This window comes from Aulonocara sp. 'chitande type north' Nkhata Bay, linkage group LG1 (genome assembly GCF_057382095.1).
Source record: "Aulonocara sp. 'chitande type north' Nkhata Bay isolate Kocher_YH1m ecotype deep benthic linkage group LG1, A_spYH_male_GT1.1, whole genome shotgun sequence".
Taxonomy (NCBI): Eukaryota; Metazoa; Chordata; class Actinopteri; order Cichliformes; family Cichlidae; genus Aulonocara; species Aulonocara sp. 'chitande type north' Nkhata Bay.
In genome coordinates this window covers 40421801-40445753 of record NC_141344.1, presented here as the reverse complement: position 1 = coordinate 40445753, position 23953 = coordinate 40421801, and the positions used below count along the sequence as shown (strand labels likewise).

General features: G+C 44.2%; 1 protein-coding gene across 8 annotated transcripts in view; it reads right to left on the bottom strand.

Moving 5' to 3' along the window:
• Positions 1–23270, bottom strand: part of herc1 (HECT and RLD domain containing E3 ubiquitin protein ligase family member 1) — a 94505-nt gene extending 71235 nt beyond the window's left edge. For all 8 annotated transcript variants that reach the window (XM_086296126.1, XM_086296174.1, XM_086296154.1 and 5 more), the window contains exons 1-15: positions 22916–23270; positions 20063–21039; positions 19780–19875; positions 15193–15387; positions 13782–14093; positions 13426–13522; positions 13040–13183; positions 12218–12345; positions 9468–9612; positions 9058–9229; positions 8242–8376; positions 4856–5021; positions 4591–4716; positions 3919–4140; positions 3331–3483 (exon numbers count right to left, since the gene is read on the bottom strand). In XM_086296126.1, coding sequence (XP_086152252.1) covers positions 3331–3483; positions 3919–4140; positions 4591–4716; positions 4856–5021; positions 8242–8376; positions 9058–9229; positions 9468–9612; positions 12218–12345; positions 13040–13183; positions 13426–13522; positions 13782–14093; positions 15193–15387; positions 19780–19875; positions 20063–21013 — 3042 coding nt within the window. In that variant the 5' untranslated portion in view covers positions 21014–21039; positions 22916–23270. The remainder of the gene's footprint in view (positions 1–3330; positions 3484–3918; positions 4141–4590; positions 4717–4855; positions 5022–8241; positions 8377–9057; positions 9230–9467; positions 9613–12217; positions 12346–13039; positions 13184–13425; positions 13523–13781; positions 14094–15192; positions 15388–19779; positions 19876–20062; positions 21040–22915) is intronic.
• Between the last annotated feature and the right edge of the window lie 683 nt (positions 23271–23953).

Here is a 23953-nt window from a genome sequence, read left to right as displayed (position 1 = left end):
GGTGATACTTGAACTACTACTTAAATTTTACATTTATTTTCACGGTTCCCAGGCGTGATTGGCTGTACAGATGGCACTCACATTCCAATCATTGCTCCTTCAGTAAATGAAGGAGACTATGTGAACAGGAAGTCTTTCCACAGCATTAATGTGCAGGTACATAGTTCCCTGTAGCATTTCAAACTAACAAATTATTTCATTATAGTAATGGATGCTAATTTGTGTTCTCTGCACTGTGAAGATCATATGTGATGCTGCCAACATTATCACAAATGTGGAAGCCAACTGCTCAGCCTCTGTGAGTGGTGGTGGTGGAGGACCCCCACCTGTTTTTCAGGCCTCCGCTTTTTTTCTGTTGGCTATAACGGGTCACATTTGAGCATACAGAGTAAGCAAATATGTACTTGTAATGTGCTCAGATAATTTCAATAAGTGCTTACAGGGGGGAAATTAATGTAGCCTCTAACTGCAATTGATTTATATAGGACAAACAGACCAAGCACTATGGCTCATAATACAATTACACCTTACCTGTTTGGACTATATTTTTATATTTCATTTTTACTTGCTGCCAGGAACGTTTGGGGCCTGTTGGGTTGCACCTGCGCTCACATCACATCACAAAATAAAATGTATGAAATAAAAAATAAAATAATATAATAAAATAACGTGTTAAATGGGTGGAAATCCCTAGATCAATGTTTAAATTAACACTCACGCATTGACTCTGTCGGCTTTGTTTTGCCATGCATGCTCCCTTTCTTTTGCAGCTGAGGCTGTGTTACTTTTTTTCCGCAAAATTTGCATGTTATCGGCATATGCTGCCATCAGAATTTCGGCCTCAAGCGCTGTAAAATACATTGACCGCGCCTTCTTTCCCTCCGTCTCCATGGTGACTCGCTTAATCTGTGCTCCACTAATCAGGGCTTTATGTATCCTCGTGCGCGCGCTTCACTTGGGGTTAAAGCAACTCCGCGTTGACTGAACTAATTGTTATCAGCCTTTCTCAAACCGAATATTCCGAGTTGGACAGTTCGGGGTTACTCAACCCTGAGTATCGTTTTTCACGCTGAGTTTTCTAAACCGGCTTCCTGAAATAGGGCCCAGATCCATCACCTTCTTCAGTCTGTTTGCCAGGCCGCCCCTTCTTAATATCCTGGAAATCACCTTTCTTTGGTAACAGCATTAGAACTGCTCTCCTGCAGCTCTGAGGTCTCTGAGCCTTCAGTGAAGCTCTCCTCAAAAACCTCCATGACATCGTCACAAAGGTCAGACCTTGCTCTGTCCTTTCTTTTTTCCAGAGAAAAGAAAACCTTCGTAGGAGCATCCATCAGAGAAAGATTTTGAAATCTGCAACAAACCTGAGCCCCCTGTGCTCCAGAGCCCGGCAAGGCTTTTTTAGATTTGAGGTTCTCAAACCAAACTCGGTTTCCTGTAAAATTTGCAGACACCTCCAGCTCCACTATGTCAGTCTCCAGATCTCTCAGAGATTTGGCCGATGAGTAGGGATGGGTATCGAAAACCGGTTCTTGTTGAGAACCGGTTCCCACTGTTTCAATTCCTTGGAATCGTTTGCCACTTTTAAAAACGATTCCCTTATCAATTCCAGTCGCCCCGAATGACGTCATCACGTTGAGTAGCGTCTTTTACCCAGTAGGAAACACGGCGCCTGAGCGGCACAAACGCTCAAAAGTTTGGTTACACTTTATGAGAAAGGATGACAACAGGGCAACGTGCAATACTTGCAAAGTAGAGATTTCATCAAAGGGAGGAAACACTACGAATATGCAAAAGCATTTGCTCAAAAAACACGCGATTGCGTTCAACGAATGTCGTGTTTTTGATCCGCTCTGGACTAGCGAAGCTCAACCCAGCAGCAGCGGTAGCGTTTCCACGTCCTCTCCCGTTAATACTGCAGGTAACTAATCAATTAGCATTGCATATTATGTTAGCGCGATTTACCTTATTACAAAACCTGCTATTACTGTGCGTTGCATTTAGATAACCATGATGAGAGAGACAGAGTCTGGCTCAGATGCTGGCAGGTCTCGCTGCAGTCTACCGGTAGCGTCTCCTTTCAGGCCAGGATAGACGAATGTCACCGAGCAGTGTCTAAGTTTGTGGTCAAAGGCTTGCACCCATTTGCCACAGCAGATGCCCCCGATTTCACTTTGGTAAGTGAATGTGTTTAATTGTAGGCAGGACATTACTGGATATTCTTGTGTAATTGCTACAGAATAATTTATGTTAAACTTTGTTATTGCTACAGGAGAATATTTATTTTATTATTTTACATATACATTTTTTTTCCTGGGGACCCTGTGACACCCCATTGAAGAGCCGTAGGCTGTGGCTCTCTTAAGATCTCACTGTTGGGTTTGTAAGGCCATGTTACTCCTAAATTTCTATCTTGTTCAAAGAGAAGATATAAAACACAGTTCTAAGCTAATTGACCTTAGTGTTCTCCTTTTTAAAAAAAAAAAAGAATCGATAAGAGAATCGATAAGAGAATCGATAAGGAATCGAATCGTTAAACAGAATCGAAAATGGAATCGGAATCGTTAAAATCTTATCAATACCCATCCCTACCGATGAGACAATGACAGTACACTGCTGACAAAATTCGTTGATTTCAGTTTTGCCAAGAACCCACCAGTGACTTAAAGACATAAAATCATCTTTCCGATTTATTTGCTTTATTTGCGTTCTCCACACTGTCAACAAAGATGACCACAGCGCTGAGTTCACCCACTGCCAGACTACACTCCTCTACTGAGCAAGGACAACTAGGTATGATCTTAAAACCATGTTGTCTCATGAGTTTAGAGAAGTCCATTTTGGCGATTTTGCACACTCAAAAAAAGTCAGTAATGCTTAATTTAATCAATTCAGAAAAGTAAAGTTAGAAACAAGTCCTCGATCTCTCAGTCAGACTCATCACACGCTCCACCGCCACACTCCCAGCATGCAATGCAGAAGGAACGAAAGAAAGATGCGAGGTACCAAGCACATTTTACACCTCTCCTGTTCACTGATAGAGAATTCAGTTTGCTCTCAGACAAACAAAACCAACGTGCCTGAGAGTTTAAAGCCATTTTAATCCTCATTACAACAACCATGTATGATCTGAAATTAAAGTGCAATCGGAAATAAAAAACGTCTTCAAATAAAACACTGTGAGGCTATGAAATTGTGTTGTAATCCCCCATCCCGTCATCCTGCCATGTTTTGGTAGTGTGAAAACTATTTTCTAAGTCATTAAGCATCAAGAATCAAAACAAATGTGTTTACACACTCTAATTATTCTAAAAAAGAGGAGCGCAGCCGTACCTCAGTAAGAGAGTTGATGTGGCAATATGCTAGAAGTTGCTTCTGCAGCGAGCAGAGAAGTTGGTGCAGGTGAGCCGACTGGCTGCTGTCAGAGGAGGATGTGCCCTGCTGCAGCTTATCACTGTTCTTCTCCAGCTCACCGAAAGCCTGATCCTGTACAGCACAAACATACAAACACAAACATCTGTGGGTTCAGTTCCATTTATTTAACACTAGTCTACAACTGTCAAAGTCAGCTTTATTTTCAAAACCATGTACATGTACAGATCATACACAGGAGTCTGATATCGCAGTGCTCCCACGCTCTGATAGAAATCTCATATACACAACAGTCTCAAGCCGACTGTTGTTGTGATTTGGTGCTGTATAAATAAAAATGAATTGAATTGAAAAAAAGTTATTTCATCCAAGTAGTTTCTAGTTTTGTTTTGTTCGTCTGGATGTCAGAGTTCCATTTGTGGCTTTGCGAGAGCAGAAAACAGAATGATGTGGATAATTGAGTCAGAAGACTCAAGAGGAAAAGTACAGCCAGAGGCAGTCTAACTAGCATTCAGTGTGCAGTGTGTTCATTTCTCGGTATTAACTTACAGTATAAAAGCCAAGGTTCCTGAGCAGCGTCTTCATGAGAATCTCGGCCAGGTGAGTGTCGGGGTGGCCTGTGGTGGTGCCGTAGGCAGGCTCTGGGAGAGCTGTAAAGGCAGGGCCAGATGAAAGTACCTCTGGGCCATCAGCAGGAGAGCTGTAACCCAGGAGTGAGGCCACGTGGGTGTGGTCCTGGAGGCTGGTCAGGATTATGTCGAGCTGCATCCTCTGTGACACAAAATACAAACATTCCTGAGCAATGCAGGCAACAGAGACATGAACCAATCAGCAAATTCATCTTTCACACCTGAGTAAGTGAGAATATATGAGGGCAATGTAAATCGATGCCATTGCTGCCCACCACTAATTTCCCTTTTGGTCTTCTGTGACTCCCCTCTGAAATTATTACGCTATTTAACATAAAAGACAACATTACTAAGATAAGTTACCCATGTTTCAGAGTTTAGTGTGTGATTTCTTTCTGAATCCTGTCCACAGCTACGTCTATTCCTCAGCCTGCATGCTTGTATCTACATGGCACTGATGGATTTGTTCCTGATAATCATTAGATTTTATTTTAAAAAAAACAGGTTCTGTTCCTCTTCTTTACAGGCTGTTTAAAGCATCAAGCAACGAATCCTGCGCAGCTCCATCTACACAGTATGTAGCATCGGGTACCTGTCCTTTGGAGAGACTCTCCCATCTGTCCGGACCCTGAGGTAGCAGAGAGTGAAGAAGCTCCATCCTCTCCCTCAGTGGTGGCAGCAACATGGTTGCCCCCACAGACAGAGTCTCAATCACTGCCTGAAGGAAGAAAGTATTTTAAAGTCAGTTTTAGGTTTCATTCTGATCACCTCCCATAATCCTTCATGACTTATTTCTGTTATGAGTTCAGTCTGAATATTACTCTGTTGATAACAATTATCCGAAAAGCATCTTTTACCTCCTGAATCTCGTCTGGCACAGAGGAGTCCATCAGTCTGAAAAGGAGGTTCCTCAGTGGCCTGGCCTGCCGGCCCAAAATACTCGTTGCTACGCCCCCCGCCAGGGCCAGCGCCAGATGATTGGACAGAAGCCGAAGGCACAGCTTGAGGAAGTTGTGATGCTCCCTTCAAATAAATTTAAAAACATTTTTAATCCAGAACTTGGCAAGGTCTCCTCCTTGAATCGCTACCTTATCGTGGTGGAGGGGTTTGTGTGTCCCAGGGATCCCAGGGGCTATGTTGTCTGGGGGCTTTTGCCCCCTGGTAGGGTCTCCCATGGCAAATTGGTCCTGGGTGAGGGACCAGACAAAGAGCGATTCAGAAGACCCTTATGAAAAGAATATCGAGGGAACAGTTTACCCTGCCCGGGATAGGGTTACCGGGGCCCCGCCCTGGAGCCAGGCCCAGGGAGGGTGCCCGAGGGCGAGCATCTGGTGGCCGGGCCTTAGTCCATGGGGCCCAGCCGGGCACAGCCTGAAGAGGAGACATGGGCCCATCCTCCCGCAGGCCCATAGGGGTCGGGTGCATTGTGTGCCGGGTGGCGGCCAGGAGCGGAGGCCCTGGCGAACTGACCCCCGGCTGCCAAGACTGGCAATAGGGACATGGAATGTCACTTCTCTGGTGGGGAAGGAACCTGAGTTAGTGCGTGAGGTTGAGAGGTACCGGCTAGATATAGTCGGGCTCGCCTCTACGCATGGCTTGGGCTCTGGAACCAGTCTCCTGGAGAGGGGCTGGACTCTGTCTCAGTCTGGAGTTGCCCCTGGTGAGAGGCGGCGGGCTGGGGTGGGTATCCTAATATCCCCTCGGCTTGCTGCCGGTACGTTGGGGTTTTTCCCGGTGGACGAGAGGGTTTGTTCCCTGCACCTTAGGGTCGGGGAACGGGTCCTGACTGTCATCTGCGCTTATGCGCCGAGTGGCAGTTCGGAGTACCCAGCCTTCTTAGAGTCCCTGGGGGGGGTGCTGGAAGGTGCTCCACCTGGAGACTCTGTTGTCCTGCTGGGAGACTTCAATGCTCATGTGGGTAACGACAGCGAGACCTGGAGGGGCGTGATTGGGAGGAACGGCCTCCCTGATCTGAACCCGAGCGGTGCTTTGTTATTGGACTTCTGTGCTAATCACAGTTTGGCCATAACGAACACCCTGTTCGAACATAAGAGTGTCCATAAGTGCACGTGGCACCAAGACGCTCTAGGCCGTAGGTCGATGATCGATTTTGTAATCGTATCACCAGACCTGCGACCATATGTTCTGGACACTCGGGTAAAGAGAGGGGCTGAGCTGTCAACTGATCACCACCTGGTGGTTAGTTGGATCAGGTGGTGGGGGAGGACGCTGGACAGACCTGGTGCACCTAAACGCGTAGTGAGGGTGTGCTGGGAACGTCTAGCAGAGGCCCCAGTCCGGAGAGATCTTCAACACACACCTCCGGCAGAGCTTCAACAGCATTCCGAGGGAGACTGGGGACATTGAGTCCGAATGGACCATGTTCAGCGTCTCCATTGCCGAAGCTGCTGCATTGAGCTGCGGCCGCAAGGTGGTTGGTGCCTGCCGTGGTGGTAATCCCCGAACCAAATGGTGGACACCACAGGTGAAGGGAGCCACCAGGCTGAAGAAGGAGTCCTATCGGGCTTGGTTAGCCTGTGGGACTCCGGAGGCAGCCGACAGGTATCGACAGGCCAAGCGGAATGCGGCTCGGGCAGTGGCTGAAGCAAAAACTCGGGTGTGGGAGGAATTCGGAGAGGCCATGGAAAAAGACTTTCGGACTGCCTCAAAGAGATTCTGACGTTGTAGGGCTGTCCTGGTTGACACGCCTCTGCAATGTTGCGTGGAGATCAGGGGCAGTACCTGTGGACTGGCAGACCGAGGTGGTGGTCCCCATCTTTAAGAAGGGGGACCGGCGGGTGTGTTCCAACTACAGGGGGATCACACTCCTCAGCCTCCCTGGGAAAGTCTATGCCAGGGTGCTGGAAAGGAGAGTTCGTCCGCTAGTCGAACCTCGGATACAGGAGGAACAATGCAGTTTTCGTCCTGGTCGCGGAACACTGGACCAGCTCTTTATCCTCTCGAGGATACTTGAGGGTGCATAGGAGTTTGCCCAACCAGTCTACATGTGTTTTGTGGACTTGGAGAAGGCATTCGACCGTGTCCCTCGGGGTGTCCTGTGGGAGGTGTTGCGGGAGTATGGGGTGTCTGGCCCATTGCTACGGGCCATTCGATCCCTATACGACCGTTGCAAGAGCTTGGTTCGCATTGCCGGCAATAAGTCGGACTCGTTCCCGGTGGGTGATGGGCTCCGCCAGGGCTGCCCTTTGTCTTCGGTTCTGTTCATAATTTTTATGGACAGGATTTCTAGGCGCAGCCAAGTGGCGGAGGGCTTTCGCTTTGGTGGCCTCAGAATCTCATCTCTGATTTTTGCGGATGATGTGGTTCTGTTGGCTTCATCGGGTGAGGGCCTCCAGCTCGCACTGGAACGGTTCGCAGCCGAGTGTGAAGCAGCGGGAATGAGGATCAGCACCTCCAAATCTGAGGCCATGGTTCTCAGCCGGAAAAGGGTGGAGTGCCCACTCCGGGTCGGGGATGAGTTCCTGCCCCAAATGGAGGAGTTCAAGTATCTCGGGGTCTTGTTCGCGAGTGATGGGAGAAGGGAGCCGGAGATCGACAGACGGATTGGGGCTGCAGCTGCAGTAATGCGGACGCTGCACCGGTCCGTCGTGGTGAAGAGGGAGCTGAGTGTAAAAGCGAAGCTCTCAATTTACCGGTCGATCTACGTCCCTACCCTCACCTATGGCCACGAGCTGTGGTTAGTGACCGAAAGAACGAGATCGCGTATACAAGCGGCAGAAATGAGCTTCCTCCAAAGGGTGGCTGGCCTCTCCCTTAGAGATAGGGTGAGAAGTTCGGCCATCCGGGAGGGGCTCAGAGTAGAGCCGCTGCTGCTCCACATCGAAAGGAGCCAGCTGAGGTGGTTCGGGCATCTGACAAGGATGCCCCCTGGGCGCCTCCTGAGGTGTTCCAGGCATGTCCCACCGGGAGGAGGCCCCGGGGCAGACCCAGGACACGCTGGAGAGATTATATCTCTTGGCTGGTGTGGGAACGCCTTGGTATTCCCCCGGATAAGCTGGAGGAGGTGGCTGGGGAGAGAGAGGTCTGGGCCTCTTTGCTTAGGCTGCTGCCCCCGCGACCCGGCCTCGGATAAAGCGGATGAAGATAGATGGATGGATGGATGGAACTTGGCAAGGTTACATTCTGATTGGTCACATATGATTTCACTAAGTGCAAGAAAGACTATACAGCAAGCCCAGGAGGGTTTATAACACCAGTGAAGGCTGGTGGCTAACAGGCTCACCTGGATGAGGGGAAGGGAAGAGGAGGGACCTCGCTGTTGATGCCTTCACAGTATCGTTCAAGGAAGGAGCGCAAATGAGAGAATGTGCTTTCTTCTAGGTCAACGCAGTAGGGCCGGTGCCAAGCTACTACTTGCCTAGAAAGAAGTAATAAGTAAATATTAGTAAAGTATGTAAGGTACAGTAAATTACTTTGATCTACAGTAAAGTGTTGTGTCGATGTCATAAACATAAAGGCCTGTGAAACCAAAATCCAAACAATAACTGTGATAACCACATTTGTATGTATCTCACATGTATGCTTTTAATCAATCAACACCTAAATGTGTTTGTTAAACAGCAGTTCTCTCACGCCGTCACCCTCGTTGACGCCTGTTGGCCTTTTTCAGCTGTTCCTGGAAGTGCATATCCTTAAAGACCTTGAATTACATATTTAACAAAAAGGCTGAATCACAGTGCTTCTCTTCTAAACTCATCTCCCAGGCTGAGAGGTAGGACCTCTGAGGATGCTCACAGTATCAGGGTATTTGTTTTGATTTGTGTTTTTCGGTGCATTTTTGGAGACTGATTGCTGAGTGACTGCAATAAAACCCACCACTGTAACCTTTACTCTGAATCACAAGATCAGTGTGTTGGTTTTGCAGTTTCAGTACTTTTCACGTGTAGTTACTGCCCTTTGACTCGTGCTTCCTAGTAGCTGAAAAACAAATTCTGGTGGTCTTGCAACATCAGCTCTTGCCTGCAGTCCCACGTGAATATTTCCAGAGAGAAAATCATCATGATGGGATCAGTTCGTGGTAACTGTTGCGGTAGCTGACCTGTCTCTGGGCAGGGCAGTCCAGGCCAGGCTGTGAGAGGTGCCAGCTGAGATCTGCTGAATGGCGACTCCATCCAGGCCGATGACCTTCTTGGGTTTGGTGATTGGCCCTGTGGAGTTCCCCTGCCCACACTGACCCATAGAGTTGTTGCCCCATGCATATACTTCATTGTCTGCATCGGGATTAAGCACAACACGATCGAAACAGATATGTCATATCTCAAGCTGGAAGTTACATATTACCCTAAATTGACAAGGTCTGCATATTTGCTATTACATCAGGCTGCTTGCAACAGCCCTCAACAAACACAAAAATTTTCTGTGTCAGCAAAAAAACTGACTGACAGAGACAGTTTGAGTATTTTAACTCTGATCCCAGACAGCAAGCGCACAAAAAGAGAAAAGTAGTACCATGTGACAGGGCCAGGCAGTGGCTGTCCCCTATGGAGATGTCCACTACTCTGGTGGTAGCCAGCTCCTCAATAAGTTTAGGTCTGAGTGCGGTGGCCTCAGAGGAACCACAGCCTAGACAAGCACCGCAGCCCCAAGCGTACACCTGAAAACAAGAGCGGGATCAGCATCAGCACAGCTTTCTGTCCTGGGCAGTGAAGCGGCACCTCAGAGACAAATAACTGGAAGAACAATATTATGTAACAAATCTCGACCTTAAATATTGAACTGTGTCCAACCAGCTGTCTGTTCAGTAGGAATACATAAACAGCTGCACGAAATTCCCTCTTTGGGATAAATGTCCATAAGTTTCAAGGATCTAAGCAGCTTGAAACAAGTTAATTTCAAGATGTTTTAAGATCCTTTTGAATACATTTTAGGGCATCTTTTAAAAATGGCAACAATATTTTCAGCGTGTTTAATTTGATTAAACACGTTGAAAATAGGCAGAATGCCTAAATGCTGTCACCAAGTGGAAAACAGTGATACACCTCCAGCTGTCAGGCCTGCAGACCTGTGATGTGCACCTCTGTCCTGTGGTACACACGAACTCGCAGGTTAAATACCTGCAAGCTTTTTGATGAATATTAGTGCAGCGTTAGCCACGCAGGGCTTTGTTGCTATAAACACCAAAAATATAGCGCCATGGCAAGTGTACAAGCTGCAAAGGAACAACGATTTTTAAAACGTTATGTCGGGGAAACTTTTGAAGCATTAGGAAAAATTCAGATTCAACAACTTGAACATGAAGGTGTAATGAAATGAAAATGATTTGATGCTTCAAGAATAACTGTCCAAATAAGGACCAGGAGTGGCACTTTCCAGACATTTTCTATTTCCATTGATAGCAGTTTGAACTTCTTCTGACCTCTGAACTTTGTTCGTTTCTCGTGTAGACAAGTTGAATTAGTCGTTCAACAAAACGGTGCACTCTCTTCTAAACTCATCTTACAGGTTGAGCCACAGGACCCACCCAGTATGAGTGTATTTGTAGGGCTGCACGATTTTGCATAAAATGAGAATCATGATTTTTAAGTGTGCCTATGCCAAAAGGCACACTTATTACTGTTTCTCGGATTTATTATTATTCTTATTATTATTATTATTTTCCTTTTTCATTTTGTGCGGCTGGAGCTGGAATGGTGTGCTATGACTTTTGGTGTTTATTAGTTCTATAGTTTTTTTAAATATGAATATTTTAATGCAAGTTTTTGCCCATTGAAATGAATGGGAAGGAAAGTGAAACTTAACTTCAAACGAAAGTGAAACTTAATTTGTGGTGTGTTGGCTCACTCACTTAATTTGTGGTGTGTTGGCTCACTCTAGTGGTATGCCAGCAGTAGTACGGCCTGTCTACCCTTATTTGGATTTTTTTTTTGTAGCCGTATGAATGGCAAACTACACTCATTGGCAGCGGCATAGGCACACTTAAAATTTCTTCTGAAATTTTCGCTTTCTAGTTTGGTTTAGAATTGAGATCACGATTCTCTCACGATTTTCTTTTCCAGTATAAATATTTATTGCACTTATTAACTGCACATCAACTTCGTAACAGTTGCGACTGAACATAAAAACAATAAATAAACATAAAAACAACAAATGTCTCACGTTTTGTTGTTCCCGCAAAATGTTGTACTGCTTGTAATTCCGTCTCCACCGTTGCTCGACGCTGCGTGTATAGAGCAGGTAGTGCAACAATAGAAAAATAGTTGCGGGACGGCACTGTGTAGCGTTTGTCTAGGTCAGGGGTGTCAAACTCAAATACACAGTGGGCCAAAATTCAAAACTGGAACAAAGTCGTGGGCTAACATTAATATTTATTGAAAAAAAAATCTTCCTCCAGATATAAGAATGAATCTTTTCTTATGGACTCAAATAAGTTTTGCTGGAAAACTGAATATGGAACAAGCAAAGCTTAATACTAAACAATATATATATTAGCTGTATAATACCAGTAGGCCAGCTCTAATAGTAATTTGGTTTGGCTTCGTGGGCCAAATGTAATTAGGCTGCGGGCCAAATTTATTACTTAGGTGATAAGTGATAGCCTCCGTAATGTCTTTGTGCCTGCGGGAGTTCGACGTGTATAGGGAAGCGCTGTATAAGGTTCCCGTTATTGATGTTTGGGTGGTTGACCGGGACGGATTTTCTCCTGTCACTTTCTCGTCATCCCTGACGTGCTCTCTGTTGTTTTTTCCTGCTAATTTTAGCATCACACGGCACAGCTTCTGTATCACGTGGTATAAGGCTCCGCCCTCGTCATTTGTTGAGCAGGAAGAGTGAGTGCTTGTTTTCATGCAGATTACGTCCCGGATCAAAATACGGTACAATCGTCTTCGTCTTTTTTTTTTTCTTTTTTTTTTTTAAATCGTTGTCATTTGGAAATGAGATCGCACATAAGTATGAATCGAGATCGCGATTTTCTAACGATTAATCGTGCAGCCCTATGTATTTGCTTTGTGGTTTGTGGCAAAACTGCATATATTACACGAGTGAGTTCTGATTTCATATTGGTTAAGGCCTTGAGAAGTAGAAATTTCCCCCTCTGAGAGGGGGCGGGGATCATGTTTAAGCACTTCTATAATGATTGACTTTATAATTTTAAGATCGATCAAAATAATTTTACAGATATTTTAATGCTTAAAACTAAGATTACTGTATTGCAGACTTTTTATAACTCTTGGTTAGCGGAAACACAAATCATGTCCTACCTGTCCTGTAGAAGTTAATGCAAGAGATGACTGGCTTCCTGCACACACTTTTCTGATGAACATGCCCTGCAGGGCCTCCACTACTTTTGGTTTGTAGACTCGATTAGTATCGCCATGACCCAGTTTCCCTGCAAGACACAGAATGAACATTCTTAAATGAACTTATTTGCAGTTTACACATACTGGCCACTTCATTAGTTACAGCAAACATCATGGATTTACTGCAGATTTGTCAGCAAAACATCCTTAATGCGAATTTTCTGTTCCACAACATCCCAAAGTTGCTCTACTGGTTTAAGATCTGAGATCAGTGAAGTCACTGTTGTGTTTGAGAAACCAGGGTGAGATGACCTGTGCTTTGCGATGTAGTACATCATCCTTCATGTAGCAGTCATGAGAAAAATGGGTAAACTGTGGTAATAAAGAAATGGACACCTAACAGTAGCATTCTCAGTTGGTACTGTAGGGCCCAAAGTGTGCCAAAAAATATCCCCCACATAATTAAACCACCACCTTCAGCTTAAATGACTGGTACAAGGCAGGATCACTCTGTACGTTTGTGTTATTCTGAACCTATCTTTGTCCAGTTGCTGTAGACAATCTGACTCAATGTTTAGCAAGTTGTGCAGTCAAGCTCTTCTGCAGACCCTGGTTGTACTGACTGGTTATTTGAATGAATATTGCATTCCTATCAGCCCAAAGCATCCATTCAACTGGCCATTCTCTGACCTTTGGCATTATTTGTCCCACAGAAGTGCCAATGCAGATGTCCACATTTATACCCTTAGTTCTGAAGTCTATTTGACAAATGAAGGTACACACCATTGTCCCCTCCCCCAAATGACCAGACAGTGCGTCCATCCTTTGACAGAGCAATAGTGTGGGAGCTTCCGCATGACACCTCTCCAACATTGCTGATGTCTTTGACCAGGGTAGGAATGTTGCGGCTGTTGCTGTCACCGTGACCTGCATTCACACATAATAAAAAGGGTCAGGCTATTTACAAATGGAAATTCTGCAACACAAATGAAAAGCAGCAGATAACCCTGCACTCCCGTGACGCCCATCGTCTGTCATTTAGAAAATATACCAACTGAAACAGAGAGTAATCATCTGCACGGATATTTTGATGCTCAGAAAACTGGATGGATCTGCACATTACTTCACAGAAAAGGTGGAAATGAATGGACTGTAGCTCGACAACATACCTAATCTTCCAAAGTCTCCTTCTCCCCATGTGTACAGCTCTCCATCTTCACTGACTGCAGCACTGTGTCTGTAGCCAGCAGACACACACACCACCACCTGACAAAGCATACAAACGCATTGTAATGTTTGCCGATGCCAGGAAACACTCAAAAGACTGTGTGTTTTCTATGTGGTACAGGAGAACACCAACAAGATAATTCACCACGAGAACTGTTAAATCGTCATCTACTAGCACAGGACTCTGTATGAATTTTACAGTTTCTAGAAGTGGAGAAAATAGACACATCATATTTGGACCGTCTAGATTTCACTGCTGCTTTATTGTACTACATGAGTGAAAGTGTATACATCCTACCTTCCCCTGCAGTGGCCCCTGGATAAGTTTTGGGTACTTCTGTGTTGAGCTGTTCCCATGGCCCAGTTTGCCATAATCACCGTCTCCCCAGCTGAACACCTCACCCTCTGTGGTGAAGGCCAGTGTGTGGCCGTCTGATCCCTTGGATGATGACACCTTTTTGATGGCACGGTGGGGTTCAAAGGTCAACTTTTTGAGGGTCGACTGGTTGTTGGAGTCTCCGAGGCCTAGACGGCCATAACTGCCCTTCCCGCAGGCCCGCACAGACCCATCCGAGGAGATCACAAAGGTGCAGTACTGGCCTGCCTCAATCTGAAGAGAATAGCGAAGAAGTTTTGCCTCTGTGGTGAAAGGCTGCAGGCTTACTCAACACCATTCTGCAACTGTTACTGAGCGAGTTAGTGAGTGCTACGGTTTGATGCTGGAAAATATGACAAGGCACTACCCATCAGTCATGCTTCAGTTTAAGCCAACCTTCTCTAAACAGACAGTAACAGTTTCAATCTGCCATCGCTCCATCGCAAACAGCATCTCGTGCCAAAAGTGACACCACATTTTCGATTTTTGTTACTTGGCACATGCAGTGCGGAACAGCTGACTGGTCTTTACCACCGTTCTTGTGATATACCACTGCAGGATCTCAGAGATTCTTAGATTAGAGAGACGGGGAAACTGCAACAAACTGTTGTTTCGTGTTTGAACTTGCTCTGCTCCTGCTCTGCTGCATCAGAGCTGCGTGGCCGTTGAACTCACAGTGGAGTCTAACATAGCCTGCTGCTAAAAGCTGCAGTCCAAGATGTTGGCACTGGAGTCTCTGTGAGACTGGAGACAGCTGAGTCACACTGAGGACCAGAACTACCAGGCTAACAGCAACTGAACTTCCAAAACGAGAGATTGTACACTCATAGATTGTGTTTTTCTCTCAGTCAGATGAAAATAAATTATAATTTAAATGTCACGTAACTGGGCAGCCTGCCCAGTTAAGTCTTGTTGGGAAATATTACAATATGAAATTAATTATAATATTAAACTCAGTAAAACTATAATCAGAATAAAAAAAATTAGAACACAAACAAAAAGAAACCGGGTCTCAGAGTTCTACAAGCTTCTCATGTTTCAGTCATTTGTTTCCCAAAACATAAACAAGCCAAGTTGGAAGTAAAATCAGAATCATGTTCACTCCATCATCTCTAAAGTACCGTCCCTGTCTCAATAACAAATACAGTTTTAATCTCTGTGAGAAAACCAGTGAAATCTTACATCGAACCATTTTTGTGATCAGTAAAAGTAATGCCTCTTTAAAAGACAACATCCAGTTTGCCATTTGAAGCTGATGATAGGTTTCTTAATTTTCTACAAAGAACAGAGTTGAAGAATTATGAAGTTTTACAGTAGAAAGGTTTGCTCTTACTGTTTGTGCATCTGCGAAACTCGAAGCCAGCTTGGGCTGCAGTATCTTCTCTTGTGTTCCCTCCACTAGCTGGTGGCTGCTGTTGCTGCCCCACACATACACTTCACAGGTTTCCGACACCACAGGTGTCTCGCCAGTCTGTATGCTGTCCGGGCTAACACAAGTGCGAGAGTAGTCCGATGCCATTCGACATACCTGGGAGAAAACAAAAAGAGGAGCCATGATACTTATTTCCAGCTGCATAGCTTTATGCTGAAACTCTTCTAGAGTAAGCTTTACTTTTATTATTATTATTGTTATTTAGATGATTCACAGCTAACAATAATAGTCCTTTCTTCTCATGGGCTCTCCCTTTCAAACGTTGAGAGCAAAGCCTGAGCTTTACGCTCACAGGAATTCCTCGTACGTACATCAACTTCATAACTTGTGCCACTTCCCCTTTCAGTTGATTCTGTCGGTAAAACATATGTAGTACGGGATACTGTCCCCCCACGCCCCCTGGCTTTAAGGCAGATGATCTGTAATGACATATTTGAGGTCTGTCTTGCAACCCAAGTTCATATGCTGTTCACTTCAATAAGAACACCTCTGCTGAGTTGAGCTAGCTACTACCAGTTAGCGCTTTTGTCCACTGATTTTAAGCTAGCTCAACTGCTTCTAACAGTCTGGCATAAAGCCCAGACACACAAAAATGTACTTTTGCTGCCTCAGGGTGTAACTCCCAGTTGTACATGGTATAATTGGTCTCTGAACCACTTCAGCTTTTGCTGGTCCATCAGCCAGCCGTGGAGAAGAGCGAAGTTATAACATACAAAGACCTGAGTGTTAAAAACAATAAACCCTGTCCTCTGCAACCACTGTCTGTGCTTTTTATACTTGTTTTGATCTTTGAATTTTTCTCCTGTTCCCTCCTGCTTTGCTTCTATTGGTCAGTTGAAGGTACGTCCACAAGTAACCCATGCTTTGCTTGGCTGCAGCACGGCTTTCAGTCACAGTGACATCACCATTAGCAGTTCTTATAAAGCAATTTTCTACTCTATCTGAACACTCAAACCGCTTTACGGAGCTTCACCGATTCACACAAGCACTGTTTTCTATGCAAGTGCTTTCTATCCAACTTTCACGAAGAACGGAAAACAACTCATGTTAGTATGTTGCCTAAAGATATTTGCCATGAAGGCCAGAGCACCTAGGGATTGAACCACAGATGATCTGCTCTACTCTCGAGCTACAGCCACACAGTTTTGTTCCCTGTTTTCCAGTGAGTTATCTGTTCTTTCGCTTATTCGCTAACATAAACTAATGCAAGTCAATTATCTGCAACTAACCAACCCGGTGATGGTGGTTACTGGTCTGCTGTTGACATCTCAGCACCAAAAGGAAGAAATGAAAGGCAGTTTTGAACTAACTTGCAAACACAGAAATGTGTTAAGCTTAAGTTTAACGTTTCCAGTTGTATTGCCAGATCACTTTTAATTTAAAAATAGCATAGCATCTTTATTTATAACGCACTTTACATCCAACAATGTTGACCAAAGTGCTACAAATATAAAACAGAGAGGAAACAGTTTAAATTACATGTAAAATATCTTAAAATTAAAAATAATATAATTAATAAGAAACATATTAAGAGACATCAACAAGTCCTGCTGTGCTGAAAGCCAAGGTAAATAAATATGTTTTAAGACGTGATTTAAAAACAGATAAGGAAGGTGCCTGTCTAACATGTAAAGGCAACTCATTCCACAATTTTGGTGCTGCCACAGCAAACGCCCGATCCCCTCTGAGCTCACGATTAGTCCTGGGCACGCTCAGGAGGAGCTGGTCTGCCGACCTGAGGGACCGTGAAGGTATGTATGGATGAAGAAGCTCAGAGAGGTACAGAGGGGCAGCATTGGACAAACATTTAAAAACAAATAAAAGCAGCTTAAAATGGATCCTAAAATGCACGGGCAGCCAATGAAGTGAATATAAAACTGGGGTGATATGCTCGTATCTACGAGTGCCAGTTAAAAGGCGTGCAGCAGCATTCTGGACTAACTGCAGTCGAAAAACAGAAGATCGACTCACCCCAAAATAAAGAGAATCACAGTAATCCAGCCGAACGGTTACAAAATACCCAAACTGTATTAAATAGTCAGCTTTTGTTGCTTAATGGTATAGTAGAAAATATGGCAACAATGCTTTTAAGTACCAGATTTTTCTCCTTAAATAAGGGTCCATCAGAGATTTAGTTTTCCTGGTAGTTCATCAGAGCTCTGTGTCACTTGACCTCTTGGCATTGTGTTTCTATCAAGAGCATGACTCATTTCTTTCGCTAAGTAAACTTTCACAATTAGTTGTGTTAGAATTTGGTTAAATCAAAACAATACAGTGATAAAAATATTGTTGTGCATTCTGTTTTACAGTTAATACTCTCAGTTACAAATCCAATGCACCAGCAGCCTGCTTTCAGTCACAGTGACGTCACCATCAGCACTTCAGTAATTGGTATGTTAAGTGCTTTGGAGCTACAAGTTACCATCTTTGATAAAGTGGAGTGCTAGCTGCTGTAGTGGAAGATGCAGCCATAAACACAGACATACAGCTGCTAGTTTAGGGCTGTGCGATAAGACGAAATATATCTGATGATGATATATCGAATAAGCAGCAAAAAAGAGCCGTCAGCTTCTCAAAATAAACCACAGAGTCAAACGTTAGAAGAGGTTTTGGTCCATGGTATGCCATTTAATAAAGGATCATTTCTTCATGAGAGACTGAACCCTCTGCAATCGATGTACAGGCTTTTTTTTAATATATATATTGCTATCGGGACAAGAAACCACTTATATCGGGATATAAGATTTTGGTAATATGGCACAGCTCTGTGCTAGTTAACTGTAAGAAATTCACTTAATCAACAGTACATGAATTTCAGTCCCCAAAACTAAGTCAGCAAGAAGCATTTTAATTCCATTAAAAATACTCCAAAAGGCACCAGCGCTACAAAACAACTACAGCTTCCTGTGGCAGCACTCCGGTATCCAGATTCATGAATTAATAAACAGAGTATGTTGTTGGTAGTTGTTATGAAGAAGGGTGACAGAGACCAAAGCTGTTTTATTTCACCAGGCTATAAACATGTTTATTTCTGCTGTACAATAAAAAGACTCCCATGTTGTGTTCACTGTATGATATTGACTACAATAAATCCACAAAATCATTAGCAGTACTTTCGGCTGCTTGAGGGGCACCACATCAGATCTGGCACAGATTTTAGGCTCTCCCTGGAACAACCCTCCCACTAACCCAGGAGTGGGAGTGGCATCAGGAGTGCACCAGCTGACACTACCCTGTGGCTGGGTTTGTGTCTCCTCTCGGTCTAGAAACTTCTCATATCATGTGAAGCAGTTAACACGACACTATGGAAGCCCTGCTTTCAAAGTCATCCTATCATGTGACCCGTTGAGTAGGAATGGGAACTGAATTTATAGATTCTGATTGCATTATTAATATCACTTCACATTAGATTCACATTAGGTTCTCATTGGCCCCACTGAGAGTCACCAACATCTCTAAGCAACATTTTAAAGATATTACATTTGTTCAAAGTAAATGCGTGCTGTATGGTTAAATGTTTGTGCATATTTTGAGATATTTCCCCTCTTTGCTGTGATCACCATTCGAGTCGTTACTCAAAAACAAAACAAAAAAACAAAACAATGAATTATACATTACTCATTACTTTTCTCAAAAGTAATACAGTACATTACTTAATTACCGACCAGAGAAAGTAATTCATAAACCTACAGGCTACAGTTCCACACACCAACAAAAATCCTCATTCTAATGAAGACACACATGTGATCTTTCTCTCGGTATGAACACAAATAAAGATGAAAACAGCTCAAAGCGACTGCCACAGTGATTCTACTGCAGAAAAATAAGCAGACAGAAACTGAGGATCTGAGCCTGGCTGATAATTACTTCTTTTGTTACCTGTTGAAGTTCAGGGTCTGACTGCTGGGCGGGTGTTGACATTTACTCAGCTTGAACACCACTCTGGGTTCCTGGCGAGCTTAGCATTAGCATTAGCATTCTGTCTGTGCGGATGCTTGCAAAGAGCCGAAGTTGTGCTATGCAGTCGCCTCTGTCCTGGGTGCAGTATCCACTATACTTTCGTGCTCTCGTCCTTTTTTGCAATTAAAATTAAAGTAATGTCCATATCCAGCTATAGACTGCGCCACTATTTTCTTCCTCTGACACACGAATTGAAATCAGTTGATTGTAGCACAAGTGCAAGTAGGACCAAAAAGCACAATCAATGGGAAAACGAACAATTCCAAGGAACTGAACTGCTGCGGTTCTTGATTTCCATGCCTACTTGAGGTCACCTGACACAAGATGTGAGTGAAGGTTGAGGAGCCTGAAGTCCAGTTGCTTTCTTTTCACTCAGGATTTCAGTATTAAATATGAATATTTTTGCCAGAGTGGAACAGAACTACCCAACTCAACACCAAAAGTAAACAATTTAGTTACTGCCATTATAAGGTGCTATTTTTGGCGCAATAATACAATTTCTTAAAAGAAAAAAATGTGCTTGCTTACTTCTTCAAAAAGACAGAGTGCCGCCTCATATAATGAACACAAGCCATCAGAGGTCCGTGTGGGTTCTCGCCACTGGCTACGATCTGCTGAGGAACCCTGGAAGAAGACAATTCAATGATGAGAACACTCAAAGCTTCAAAGCATGGACACTGCACTTAATAACACTCAAACTGTTGCAGAATACCATTTCTTGTAGAGATGAGGAATGACATGCATATATTACCAGTTCTGACTGGATTTATAATACTAAAAATTAATAGGTACATTGTTAACATTTACTTACCAAAGAGCGCCTCATCTGCATGAGGATGTTCATGAAACAATCATAGCTAATGAGGCCTTCTTGGTTCTGTAGCAACTTATTCTGCTCCATCGTACTGACCACAGCTGACGCAGCCAAAGCCATCTCAATCCACTCCAGCAAGTAGCGCAGAGAACCCCTCTGTGAAGCCAACCCCAGTAGTAGTTCTGAGGCCAGCCGCCGCCCTAAAATATCTGCCCCAGAATTTGGCATTGTCACTCCCTTCAGAAAGGTGGTAACCTGGGACAGGCAGTCCAGTCCCATTGGTGGGATCTTGCTCTCATTGGCAAGAGAGAGTGCTGGCAGGGAGCTAACAACATCAATGGCTGTGTGAATGACATCATTACACAAGTTTATGTTGCTCCCAGGATTTCCACCTGGGTTCGGTGCAGTAGGCATCATCCAGCTCTGGCGCAGCAGAGCAAAGAGAAGGCTCAGGCCAGTGCGAACACCCATCTCAATGAGGGCGTCAGTGCTGGACCGTGGCCGCTCACTGACAGAGTGCAAATCTGCCGAACCCGAGTTGTTCTCCAGTGAGTGCTGGTGCTGCTTAACCTTGCCCTTGTCATGATACTTGTTGGAAAGCGCGTAGAAGACGCGTTGAAGCACCAGCACACGTTTCCGCAGAGCGGCAGCAAACGGGGAATCGGAGCACACCATCTTGGCCAACGCCAATTGGCTGCTGAGCAGAGCATCCAGGTAGTGCTCCTGCTCATCACTAGAGAGGGACTCGCGCTCAAAGTCTGGGAGCTGGGGGCCCTTCAGACACAGCACCTGCTGGGGCAGCAGTACAACCTCTTTGTTGGCCAGCAGCTTTGAGTAGAGCACAGAAACTCCCTCCCGTGTGGCTATGGACTCGCTGTCCTCGGTAATCCATGAGCTGTTCAGGTGCTCCAGCCATTTCAGTTTCACAGGGGGGATCATTAAAGCCATGGCATGTTACTCTGGAGCCATCAGTCCTGAAAACACGGAGTGGGCAAAACGTTAACATTAAATCTGTTTCGATTAAATTTATATATGTACCCTCTTATAGAACAGCTATCAGAGAACAGTCGTGTTGATATGACCCATTGTAAAATAATAAATTGGACATTGATTGCATTCATCACTACTGCTGTTTGTGAAGTTTAGTTGTACATTTGAGAATAAAGTCAGCCTGACATGTTTGAAACACTATCTCCCATTTATTTATTTATAAAGCACATTTAATAACAACAGAGAGTTGACCAAAGTGCTGTACAAAGTAATAATTAAATAGTGACATTAACATCAACAACGGGTAAGAACATTAAAAGAAAATTAGGATAAAAAGAATTGGTAACTCTCATGCAGTATCAAAAGCCAAAGAGAAAAAATATGTTTTAAGATGAAATTTATAAAGAGTGATAGTTGGGGCCTTTCTAATGCGGAGAGGTCGATCGTTCCACATTTTCGGCGCCACAACCACAAACGCCTGATCCCCTCTATGAACCATTCTAGACTTGCATAAATGATCACTTGATCGAAGGCTTCTAGAGGGCGTATAAAGCTGGAAAAGGTCAGACAAATAGACTATAAAGGTGTTCTGTTATAATTAGGGCTGCAATTATTCTGAAATCGAGAATTAAATAGCAATACAAACATCTACTATACTGCATCATGGTTCCATCTTACTGTAGCTGGGTCGTGTTTTGCGGCTTGGTCTTTTGGACTGAGCAGCCTAGTGCATCCTATACTGCTTTAGAACAGATGGGGATCTGAGGAATTTAAAGAAAGCTTTTGGTTATTATGTTCCTCAAGCCCATCGTGGGCAGTTTTGTGTTGTCTGCAGGGGGGGGCACTGATGTCAGGGAGTGGCCTGGTTCATGTCAGCATAACATCCACAATGGCTAGGATCCAGTGTTTCCCAGCAATGTGGCAAGATAATCAATATTTGCTTCAGATCTCTGTGGTTTAAAGGCTGCAGCTGATCTGTGTTGAAACATGAATCAGAAACTAAATAAGCTACAATTCTGGAATGTATATTCCATTGCAGTATGGCATTTTTTCATTATATTTGATTTACATGGTCATTTCTTTACATTTTTAAGATTAGAAAGCTTCGAAATGTATGCTAACTAAGACACACGTGAAGGGTTACGTGAATTTTATAAAGTTTTCTGCTGTAGTGTAGATAACCAGTGTCAGGTCATGTAATCGTGGTGAACATGCAGACAGCACTTAGATGTTCAGATACCGTTAACATAGAGCAACGGCCGTGTTAACGCTGCTTTATTGTAGCTTCTAAGGTTGACAAACAGCTACCCGCCGGATGATACTTAGGTGTGACACCGCTGGCTTGAATGACGAGCGGTTTAGTAACTTGTTTCTTGTGTCAGATTGGAAAGGCTGTTTTTCTGCAATGATAATCACCAGCAGCTAATAGTTTCACAAAGTGACAGCACTGCAGAGGGCTGTCAAAGTAACAGAAATGGCAGTAAGCTTAGCAGCACTGCTAGCGCTTGCGTCAAACCACAAGCTACATGTTAGTGGTTAGTTTTGAGACGAGGCAAAACAAAACAAAACAGAAACAACTATCGACCGCTGCTACTGTCGGCGATTGTAGCTAACTTTCTTGACGACCCTCAGTTAGCCAAAGGTTAAAATACCTAAACGTGACATCTTCATGCGCGGGTGTAACGGGGGGTAACAACCTAGTTATGAGCATCCATAGCTGTACATAAAGCACAGGTTTGTGAGAGGTGAGCTATTTCGGCCAGTATCAGCCTGGCTTATCTGCTGTATCATCAGCGCCGAGTGTGTTAGCTTGCTAGCTACAGCTGACTAACGCTAGCTAGGGAAAAAAAGCTCGCTCACCAGTATAGCGAAAGGCCTCCTTTTCTCTGTGCGGTTACACAACAATCCAACTGAGCTTCATTTCAAGCAAAAGCAGTATGGTCAATGCCGTGGCGGTAACGTTAACGTGAAAAGAGACAGTGGCATGCAACGATTTCCATGCCTCCGCCCGCCTCGTCCTGCAGCGAGTGAATCCTGCAAGCGGCAGTGTGTTCACTGTCAACCCCGTACAGTGCCCCAGCCCCGGGCTATGACGCTGAGACCTGTCTATCTCTCTATCTGCCTGTCTGCTTCTCTAGTTGTCTGATTTTCGTTTGTCTGGTCAGTATGTTCCGTGTGTTTTCTCCGAGTGCCCATGTGCTCAAAACCATCAGCAGTAACGCACAGTAGCTCACGGCCACAGAGACAAAGGGCTTCATGACAGTCTTCGTGGTCAGCTGATTTCGATGCCATGTCACTTTTAATTATCATTTATGGTACAGGCCTCACCCTGACAGCGTCATTCTGTTCTGTACCATTACAGGTCAAAGCTGCTATCACAAAAATACTCTTAAAACTCAACCTTACTGTGAGTGTTTGAATAACTTAAAACTCAAACCCAAGTAAATGAAGACGCACATTTTTAATATGTTTAGCTCTTGTCTTTCAACATTTCAAGTATAATTGTTATCTATATTTATTTATTTATTTACTTATTGTTGTTGTTTCTGATCGGATTACCTATATACTGTATATTGTAAACTGGTCAAGCAAATTAAAGGAATACTTTAAGTGAGGGAAAAAAATCATTCCTATGTAGATATTGGGTGATGTGTTGAGAATAAAAGGATGTCGTATCATTTGATGAAAATGTTCAACCTACAAAGGGCTGCATTCAAAGACATGCCAAAAATGAAAGTGAAACAAAAAAAATATGTTCCAGGCTAAATCATTCTGCAGAAATTTCAGTACAACTCTATGGCTTCCACACACTTGTATTCGTGCCTTCCAATGTCTGGTCATGCTCTTAATGAGACAATGGATGATATCCTCAGGGATTCCTCCCAGATTTCGAGCAGG